Below are 11,133 nucleotides of genomic sequence, written 5' to 3'. Positions count from 1 at the left end.
GCTGTTCTAGTGGGTGTAGTTCGGTCGAAAGAAAATAGTTCGTACATGAAACTGTGCACAAGGTCTGTGGATTATCTTGAGTAACCGGGTCATGATTTCTGGAAAGACATTGCTGTTGAGTTTTTCAAATGATATATATACATATATATATATATATATACATACATACATAAGGGCTGTCAAACGATTAATTTTCCTATAGTTAATCGTGTTTAATCGCATCTTTGTATCGCATGTTTAAAATGCCATTATTTTGCATTTCAAAGCATTCCTTATTTGATATTAATAATTATTACCAGTGTGTCGTGATTGGGAATCAAATGAATGCAAATAAATGTACTTTGTGATCTTGAATTTTAGATTTATTTTCAATTCAATAGAAGTTCAATGTAGACAGGAGGGAACAATGTCTACAAAATATCTTGAACAGAAAATAAATGCATAATTGTAAACAGTGCAGTACACGCTCCAGAACCCATACTTCCGGCGGCGGCGATGCTGAGGAGCAGTCAAAACCCAAAATGACAGCCGAAGAAGGCTGTGTCTGAGCTAAAAACTTTGGCACTTCCATGTGACTAATGGCTCGGTATTGGAAACTACGGAAGATTTTGGAGTACATTGGCGCCGTAGTATTGGATAACCTCCCAGCCGACCTCCCAGTGGCTAGAGGACCCGCGCATCCGAGACTCTGAAGGAAGAATGACTGATGAGTCTCGCGTTGAGGCTACGGCGACGCTAGCTGCTCCGGTATGCTTAGCTTTTAGGTGATGGCTCAAACTCGATGTACTTCGGTGATATTTTAATTCCGTTTTACACAAGGTGCAAACTACTGTTGACTTGTCCACTGTGCCATTTGGGAGTTTGTTAAGGAGGGAGGACAGGAAACCGCTGCGAGCGGCTTGACTACAAGTACAGGTGCGTCGAAGGGACAAAATAGCAGCATGCGATTAACGCGATTAAAAAAAGAATGCATTATGGTCGCCCCTCAATCGCATCGCGATTAACGCGTTAACGCTGACATATATATATATATATATATATATATATATATATATATATATATATATATATAGACACACACACACTTTGAGCACTACATGCCATCCAGTTCAATTGGAGAGAAGGCAGACATCTCTATGGCCGATATCTCCAAAACTCGGCAACTCACAGCAGAACGATCTAGATGAATAAATGGCACTACAGGTAAGACAAGAGGGGAAATATGCATTTTTGATTCTGGGGTGAACTGTCCCTTTAAGTTACATTACATTGTATTAATCATCACACAAGTATGGACACATCTTCCTGGAAAAGGGAGGAGGGGGGGGCTGAAGTGGCAACACTGGCAAAATATTTTCTGCGTTTATCGATGGCAATCTGATGTGCTATGGCTTGGGCAGGGCGGGGTCGTCGGTGGCGGCGCTCGGGGAAGAGGAGGGGGACGCGGGGCAGGAGGAGGGGGAGGGGAACTCCTTTATGGTGACGGTGACGAGGTTGGTGGTGACATCGGTGACCACCACATCCTGGCAACTCGGCGCCATCTCGGGGCGCCAGTCAGGGTCCCCCTCGGCGGGGACCCTCTGCGGGTCATCAGGGGCATCAGAGGTGTGGTTGCCCGGGGCAACGGAGGGGGGCGACTGCCGTTTGGGCCGGCTTTGGTGGAGATTCTTTCTCCCGCCCTCTGCGGGCTCCGAACAGTCCAGGGCAGCGTCCTCCTCCTCCTCCTCCTCCAAGGAAGAAGCGGCAGAACCAGAGGGGGAGGAGGGGAGGAAGGGGGATGCGGACGCCACTGGGTTGGCGTCAGAGGATGGGGCGGGGGGCGCAGACGGCTTGGCGCTCTGGCTCTTCTGGGTCTCTGTCGGAGGTTTGGGCCGGGGACCCTCGTCGGAAGGCGACCCCGCCGCGGCGGCTCCTGCGCCGGGGCGGGACTGCGGGGACTGCCTCTGAGCAGCGGCGGTGGGGGGTTTGCCCTCGGAGCCGCTGGAGCTGGAGGGGGAGGGCGGCGCCTGGTACTGGGTGGTGGGTGCAGAGCGGCTTCCCCTGGCGCCGGAGCACATCGCCGGGTGGGAGAGAAAAGAGCCGGGGCCGCCGCACTGCAGCCCAAAGGGCTTCCCGTACATGGGGAAGCCCAGCATCTTCAGAGGGGGCTGGAACGGCCTGTAGGGGGCCTCGCCCTGCCGCTTTCCGATGATGCGATTGCGGGAGGGGATGCTCTGGCGTCCCGCCGGGGTGCTCCTGCTGCCCGCCCCGCCCCTGCCCCTGCCGGCCCCGCCCCTGCCCGGCTTGTCGATGACCTTCAGGTTGAGGATGATGCGTCCCCTCTTGACCTCGCGGGGCTTCACCCGGCGGTTGAGGATTCGGACGGTCTCGGAGAAGGGGGAGACGTGCGGGCGGGCGGGGAAGCCGCCGGGGCTGGAGAAAGGGGGCGCCATGGGGTCGGAGCGGGGGAGGGGGCGCCTGGACATGCGGTGGCAGCGGCGAATGTCTTTCTTCAGCTTGTGGGTGGCCGACAGGGAGCTGAGTTTCGGAGAGGGCGCCACGGCTGAGGAAGAGGAAGGGGCAGAAGGACGGGCAGAGGCGGATGAGGAGGAAGGGGCTGCTCGGGCGGAGGCGGCCGGAGAGGAGAGCCGCGTATTCTGACGGGGTTTGGAGACTCGGGTGCTGCTCTCTCCTTGGTGACCACGAGCCTGAGGGAGGAGATACAGATTTAGGGAAAGTCTATTGACAATCTCTCACTTTTGAGTTTAGCTCCGCATTAACGGCATTTTGTGATCATTATTTGGTCGAAAACACTTCCAAGGAGGACTTTGCCACTTTACAACGCACCGCTTTTGTTGTTGTTGTTATCATCACGTGGGTAGTACACAGGGCCCGAAATTAACTTTTTGACCCACCGGCCAGTGGCGGGTAGATGAAAAAATCTACCCGCCAAGCATATTTCTTACCGGCCAAAAAAAAAACCGCATTTTTGTGTCACATATATCCATATATATAAAAAAAATTCAGTACATTTCAAGTAGATAAGGTATTACGTTGAAGAATACACACTTAAATAAGAGGCCAGAGTAAAATTTGAAGCAAATTATTTTAATATATTGATTGATGATTGATTAATCAATACATGTCAAGTCAATCTTGAGCTTAAATTGTTGTAAAAAAAACAACGCAGCTAAAAGTAATAACTGCGACAGTCTCAGTGCACAGCGCACAACTTGGGCTACACACCTTTCTCTCCCACTCACACCTGGCACCTGCGTTAGCTCTCCTGCACTCGTTCTCCGCTCCGCTTCGGCTTTATTGGTGGTTAGCATTTTGATTCATCTCCTCATCATAGCTCGGCAACAAGCGCGAGCGATTGATTCATTGATTAATTCGCCCGATGTAGGCTGGCAGAGGTTAAAAGACGCTTTTTACCTCCGCTAAAGTGACGACTGCATTCCATTCCACTCATGTTTGGTAGCCTATATAAGGCAGAGCCAGAATGAAACAGCCTCACAAAGCACTCGTATTAGCCAGCTGCGCACCAAAACACACATAACTATTATCTCCTCATATATACTGTATCATACGAGTGGTTTCGGCAACAAGTGCGAGCGATTGATTCATTGATTAATTCGCCCGATGTAGGCTGTCAATTTAGCAGAGGTTAAAAGATGCTTTTTACCTCCGCTAAATTGACGACTGCATTCCATTCCACTCCAGTCATGTTTGTAGCCTATTAGCCAGCTGCGCACCAAAACACACATGATAACTATTATCTCCTCATATATACTGTATCATACGAGTAGTGTCGGCAACAAGTGCGAGCGATTGATTCATTGATTGATTGATTCGCCCGACGTTCGGCTGTCAATTTACCTCCGCTAAACTGAGACTGCATTTCATTCCAGAGGCACGTTTGGTAGCTTATACGGGAGAGCCAGAATGGAACAGCCTCAGGAAGCACAGGTGTTACAGTATACTACTGCACTGAACTAACGTTAATTTCAGACTGCTTCCTTGTATATTGTGGCTGGGATCAGTGCTCCGCAGCGCACTCCCAGCGTTTAACAGTCGGAAAAAGACGCTTGGTGGACACAGGCGGCTACACACAGTTTTAATATTACATGACGACTATTTTGCGACCCGCCACGTGGCGGAGAGACGCCAAACCTAACACGCCAAAGCAAAAATATGCCCGCCATTGGCGGGTGGCGGGCTCTAATTTCGGGCCCTGGTAGTACAGTATGCAGATGAACAGTGCTTACCTACGCTTCATGTTTCCTGCGCCGAGAGCTCTGAACTTCATTCCAATCCAGGCACTTCCGAGACAGAAGTGAACACATGCTCTGCTCGAGGGCGGCAGTTTGAACTACAGATTGTTTCTTTTTGAATGTCTCTGTACGCGCGCATCCACAGAGAGTCACATGACATCCAGAGAGTCACATGACATCCAGAGAGTCACATGACATCCAGAGAGTCACATGACATCCGCAGAGAGTCACATGACATCCAGAGAGTCACATGACATCCAGAGAGTCACATGACATCCAGAGAGTCACATGACATCCGCAGAGAGTCACATGACATCCGCAGAGAGTCACATGACATCCAGAGAGTCACATGACATCCAGAGAGTCACATGACATCCACAGAGAGTCACATGACATCCACAGAGAGTCAAGCGTTAATGAGGCATAGAAACGGGAAACATGGAGGGGAGGGAAACACTGTCCATCTGCGTAATACTACTGACATTGTAATGAGGAGATATACAGAGACACCAGACCAGGGACAGAATGTAAGGAAAGAGTGGATGGATAAATCCAGAGGGGGGCAGTAATGCAACATAAAGGATGCCAACTGCCATAAAACGCCACGGAAGAAGATATTGTAACGAGACAAAGCTGGTTGAAAAGCGGCCAAGCCCTCCTTTAACCAGAGAGCCCAGCAGCACAGCCACTGGCCTTCATATTACGGGGCCCTTTACACGAGGACAGTTTCTGGAAGAAACGACACAATAGCGTTTCCTTCACACCTTCTCCCTGTTTACAAGAGCGCTGTTGAATTTTTTAAACGCCGTAATGTACATGCCAGGTCGCTAGGTGGCACTCAGTGTGATGGTCAACGGGGCGTTGCTCGTCGCTCCACAACTTGGAGAGTGCCGGGTCAGCCTATAAATACTTCCGCGACTTCCTTTTAAAACACTTCTCTCACAGCAGCGGTAAACTTTGAACAGAATTACAGCCATGGCGAAAGCAAAAAGCAAGTTCTCTTCGTGTTGTTTTTCCTGACTGATGTTGTTGTGTAACTCGCGCACGGCTATGATGACGTAATCGCGTGTGTCGCGTGTGCAGGCACGTCAGAGTTCCTGAAATGAGCCGTGTCAAAGCGATTACCGGTACATGCAGCGCTCCGCGGGGAGCGTCACCAAGAATTCCACTCCGGAGGGTGGTTTCAAAATGTGTTGTTTCGGCAAATTCGCCGTCGCCGTCTAAAAGGGAGGCACTAACGATAAAATAATTCCCCGTCACCATAGGAAACCGTCCTCGTGTAAAGTGCCCCTAAGTCTTTACCATCAAAATAACTACCACCATGTTTCTACCGCTACTCTCTCCATTTTTATTCTGCTTCTTGTTGTTGTTATAAATTGCCAGGCGCTTAAAGGAACACTCCGCCCATTTTCAACCAGCTTTGTATCATTAGAACATCAGTAGTATATCAGAAAACTGTCAACGGTTTTGAAGTCTGTCATTTAATTTGACAGTTATTGAGTGTTAAAGTGTGGACCAGTGACATCACTGGTCCACACTAACTCAAATTAATAACTCATTAACTCAAATCAACTCTCAATAACTGTCAAACTAGATGAACGATGAATAGTTTGACAGTTATTGAGAGTTGATTTGAGTTAATGAGTTATTAATTTGAGTTAGTGTGGACCAGTGATGTCACTGGTCCACACTTTAACACTCAATAACTGTCAAATTAAATGACAGACTTCAAAACAGTTGACAGTTTTCTGATATACTACTGATGTTCTAATGATACAAAGCTGGTTGAAAATGGGCAGAGTGTTCCTTTAAGCAGCATCAAACCACACCACTTCTTGATCGTGACTGGTGGAAAAAATAAATCCTTCTAAAAAGTTGAACTTGTCTAAACTTCAGAACGTGCTCCACTGCACCCAAAAAGCGCTGTGTGCAGCACCTTTTCTAAGCAGACACTTGCCCCCCTGTTGGCTTCCATGTAGAAATGACACTGACAGTTTGAAAACAGCACAACCAGCGTCAACGTGCCCTTACAGCACCGTGCCTTCTTTTTCATGTTATTTTCTCAAGAGAAGACGCACCATTGTGTGTTGTGTTCCCAACAATGCTGAGTGCGCGGCGCGTTTTGAACTCTCCGAGCATCAAGCACTCATTAAAATACACTTCAAAGTTTCATTTCAACCTGCTTCCAGGCGATAACGTCACTGTCACAGCAACAGCAAAAACCCCGCAAACTGCTACTGTGGCTTAACAGACCTGCTCGGTTGACACAGCGCCATCTATCTTAAATGGATTAATAAAGTATGGCTACTTTAGTTCACAATTCAACCATAGCAAAACACCAAAGGAATTTAATATATATATTAATTGTCTTGATAGGCATTTTATTCATCGTTGTTCCAATGTCAAAATGTCAAACTGAGCAGCTCAAAATGTCGAAAACCGTACCTTCATCACGACAAGGTTTTTGGGTTTGGGTCCCCGTTTCTTTGGCCCATGCATTTCCCTTTCCCGTTCCCTAAAAAGAGGAAACAATCATTAGAAGGTTTGTCAACTGAACGTCAGAGGTCACCGCTGAACGTGCAGGTCAGAGGTCACAACTGAACGTGCAGGTCAGAGGTCACAGCTGAACGTGCAGGTCAGAGGTCACAACTGAACGTGCAGGTCAGAGGTCACCGCTGAACGTGCAGGTCAGAGGTCACAACTGAACGTGCAGGTCAGAGGTCACCGCTGAACGTGCAGGTCAGAGGTCACAACTGAACGTGCAGGTCAGAGGTCACAACTGAACGTGCAGATTAGAGGTCACAGCTGAACGTGCAGATTAGAGGTCACAGCTGAACGTGCAGGTTAGAGGTCACAGCTGAACGTGCAGGTCAGAGGTCACAGCTGAACGTGCAGGTTAGAGGTCACAGAAGCAAAAGACAAAGTGAGAAGAAGTGGATGAGAAAACGCGAGCGAGAGAGAAGGTGCTGATGAAAGATGCGGGTGTGAGAAAGCAGGCTGTCGGACACAGAGAGCATTTGAGGCAGAGAGTCTGAGGTCGCTTTCGCATATAATCTGTTTGGTAGAGTTCGTTTCCTCGGATTGTGCGCTTCGTTTGGGGTGGGGTGAAAGCGCAAACGAACTCTGTTACGGAACAAACAAGCGAACTCTGGTCCACTGGAAACCGTAGGTCTCGGTTCGTTTGCAACTCTAGCGCCGTTCGTTTGTGGTGTGAAAGCAAACCGAACCAAACACAAGAGCAAATATAGGAAAGGCAAAGCCAAAGTAAAACCCAAAAGAAATCCCAAGATCACATAAAGGTGGTGTTTCTCTATGGGTTGTGTTTCACGGATTCACTTGTGTTGTTCAGTCAGCCCTGAGCAGGCAAGGTGGCAGAAGAGGAGAGATTTCCCCTCTATATTCTGTCCAATAGACGAGTGACTGTTTCGACCACGTGACATTGTTCAGAAAGTTTGGTGCGCTTGGCAAATTACATGTGTGACCAAATGAAAAATGAAACAATGTTGCAACTTCACCCCGCCGAATCGCACCGAGTCCACCAGCTTATATGTGAAAGCGACGTGAGTCTCGGAGCCAGATCCTCTGTCTTGATGTGACCACTTTAGTTTCCTGTAAACGTCTTTCTGTAAGCAGCACAAGGCTTTCAAGTGGCCTGGCAGGCAGCAGACATGAAGGGCTTCAGCAGAGATAGGCCCAGAACAGGAGGAATCGAAACAGACAGACAGACAAGAGTCAGGAAGTAAAACGCCAAAGACTAGCAGCAACACTGACAGCAAGATCCAATGACAGTTCAGTTAGAGAAGCACATGAAAATGTGTCAAATTTAGGGATGCACCAATATGAATGAAAATCGTGGCCGATACCGATAACCGATATTGTCATCGCTGTTATGGCCAATAACCGATATTTACCGATGTCGATATGATCTGTATAAAACCACATTTCTATGAGAATAGAAATTTGTACATACTGAAAACCACAGATTTACTGCATTGTTTCATCTCAATGTGAACAGTTTGGCTGATATCAATAACCGATATTAACATTGCAACATCAGACCGATGCCCATCGGCCGATATATCGTGCATGCCTAGTAAAATGATGACTAAAAGATGAAAATGCCTACCAAAGTAGACCTAATGATTTTGACATTTGTTGACCACTTTCATCCCAAGCAACTTCGGAATCAGAACCAGCCCAGCTTTATTGACCAAGGTATGTACACAATCTACACATACAAGGAATATGACTCTGGTTTGCGTTGCTCTCAAAGTACTCGCACACAGAAAAAGGTATGCACAAGTTCAAACAAACGAGGCACGGGAACATTCAAACAGTAACACAGTAACTCTTGTGCAAAACAGATGATACTCACTTCTGCTGAAAACCCAGTATCAGCCTGTCATCCAGAATGTTTTCCTCTGGCTCCCAGGTGCTGTGCCTGAAGAAAAACATGGAAGAAAACACCTGAGCAGCAAAATCCAACATTTTTCACCCCAACCTGGATTTTCTCTGATTTTAAGAGCTTAGAGGACAATGAAAACATCTGTAAAATGCTGTAAATATGAAGACATTGTGGGTTGTCATATCTGCATGCAAGTCACTACAGTATTCGGAGTGGCACTTACTTCAGTGCCCATCCTTTCCATTTGACCAGGTACTCAACTCTGGCCTGCAAGAAAAAGGCAGATAAGGATGATTACCAAAAAGCTGCTCTGTGAAAACAGAGGACAATAACTTGATTTAATATTGAGTGCATTTGCACTAATGTCCTAGTTGATGTTTTTGGAGTAGAGTAAATCTTCATTTGAGACTACTTTTTTTCCTGCATGATGCTCTTGCAATACAACATTTATGAACTAATGTTTCAGTCCTGGCACATCTTCATCAGGTCCTGCATTACCCTCTGGCAGAGCTGCTACTTCATTGAGCCAAGAGCAACATTTGGGATTCCCTTCACATTTGTCTTTGATGATTCACTCTTCTCAATGAATTGCTTTCTTCATGGCTCTCCAAGCTCTACATATAAAATTAAAATATACACAGATTTTTACTTTAGGTATCAAGTTGTCCGGACATTTTCATTGGATTTTATTGTGTGGCATTAAATCACACAAACAGCACATTGCGTTTGCTTTGCATATATAGTACGGTACATGTGAATTCTCTACAGCATCTGTGAGTGTAATTTGGGACAACACACTATTGTGGTATACTTTTCAGTTTTCAACAAAATACATATTAATAACACGCTATTTAACGCATGCTTTGTTGAGTAGAACAGCGACTTTTCTTGCCAGAAAAACTTCAAGCTTCTGGGAAATGCATTAGTTATTTAATGTCTAGACGAAGAGCCAACCTAAAGCCTAATATGGTATTTCTGCTTTGTGCAAGTAGGACATCATCTCACAAGGAGGGAGATAACCAAGAAGGAGTTTTAGGCTCTTTCCACTGGCAAGCAATCCAACTCGAGGCACTGGAGAGGCCTGGGGAGGGTTTACCACCAGAAACATGATGGTTTGTTGACACTATGGTCCAGGGAACACACCATCAGGGTCTTCTCCATTCCAAACCACATATTGAACTGATACAATTCTAGTGAAAACTGAGATTTTCTGCAATCCTGGCCTGATCGAATCAAATAACGTTATCTGCAAATTATGTTTGATGTTTCGCAATAGAGCAACAATGGTTTGGTCAACCGATCTTTGTGTGCCTATTATACACTTCAGTAAATAATAACGACAGTGAGTGAATGTAACGTTATATGTAGCTTTAGCTGCTATTAGCTGGCAGCCAAACCAGGCCCCTCCATTCCATCCCCCTGCTCTGCTCCGAGTTGTTGTTCGTTCTTGAAGCTCGCCTCTTCTTTGTGTCGCTATTTTTATTGGCCGCTGTCAGAGACACACAATATACGAGCCGTGACTGATGTGATAGCCTCGTTAGCTACGCTTTTAGCTAGCCCTGCTAGCCAAATAACTCAGTGAAGGCATTCACCAGCCACAAGGCCTCCATAGCACTGACTGCACAGGCGAAAACAGAGCCCCGAGCCTGTGCAGTGGAGCCGTGCCGTGTCGTGCCGACCCTCGCCAAACATCTGCACAGTGAAAACACGCGGGACAGCACAGCACAGCACGGCACAGCACGGCACGGCTCGGCGGGCAGCTCACCTTGCGGACGCGGCGCTTCAGGATGGCTTCCGCGGCGAACACACGATCTCCCACCGCCGAGAGCTCCATCTTTCATCTGTCTGTTGTCTCTGTCTCCAGACGACCAGCTCTGCTGTCTGGCGGGCGGGCGGGCCGACCACTCTCTCAGCCAAACTGCAGACACACAGGCACAGGGATCAACACACACACACACAGCAACAGCAGCCAGCAGCAACTCGGCCCGAGGACAGCTCACAGCTCACAGCGACCAGCGACCAGCCTCCCTTCTCCCCTTCTATCGGTCACGTGGTCGGGGTCAGCCCCCTTGGTTGTCCTAGCAACGCCGAAGACACACAAGAGGATGCAAAAGAGAGCTCAGCCCGACGGCTTTTAGCCCTCGGCGCTGTCTAACAGGCAGTGCTAACTCCGCCCTGAAGCAGGGAAAGATGTGGTGTGGTGACTACACTCAAATGTACTAAAGGAAATTGACAGATATATTATTATAGAGGCTGCAGCCAAGCAAAACTAAATTATCCTAAAGCGTGTGGAATTTACTCAAGCTGTAACCAAACAATAAAGCTGTGAACAGAAAAGCTCCTGGCTAGCTGGCTAATGTAGCATCCAATGTCTTCTATCATGCTTGTATCGCAGGCAGGTTGCCTAATCCAACAAAGGAACCAAACAGCCAGAAAGGGGTGACATGTAATAAATGCATATATCACTCAGTTCTT

General features: G+C 47.5%; 1 protein-coding gene across 1 annotated transcript; it reads right to left on the bottom strand.

Moving 5' to 3' along the window:
• Positions 1-1,174: 1,174 nt before the first annotated feature.
• Positions 1,175-10,504, bottom strand: cbx6a (chromobox homolog 6a). The gene is made up of 5 exons (XM_083635457.1): positions 10,424-10,504; positions 8,882-8,925; positions 8,629-8,694; positions 6,699-6,768; positions 1,175-2,687 (listed from the first exon to the last, which is right to left on the bottom strand). Exons 1-5 carry the CDS (start codon positions 10,490-10,492, stop codon positions 1,386-1,388), a joined length of 1,551 nt encoding a protein of 516 aa, XP_083491583.1. The 5' UTR covers positions 10,493-10,504; the 3' UTR covers positions 1,175-1,385.
• Between the last annotated feature and the right edge of the window lie 629 nt (positions 10,505-11,133).

Source organism: Poromitra crassiceps, assembly GCF_964638095.1.
Source record: "Poromitra crassiceps genome assembly, chromosome: 4".
NCBI classification, from domain to species: Eukaryota; Metazoa; Chordata; class Actinopteri; order Beryciformes; family Melamphaidae; genus Poromitra; species Poromitra crassiceps.
Note: the sequence above shows the minus strand (reverse complement) of the source record. Positions and strands in the feature narration are given on the sequence as shown.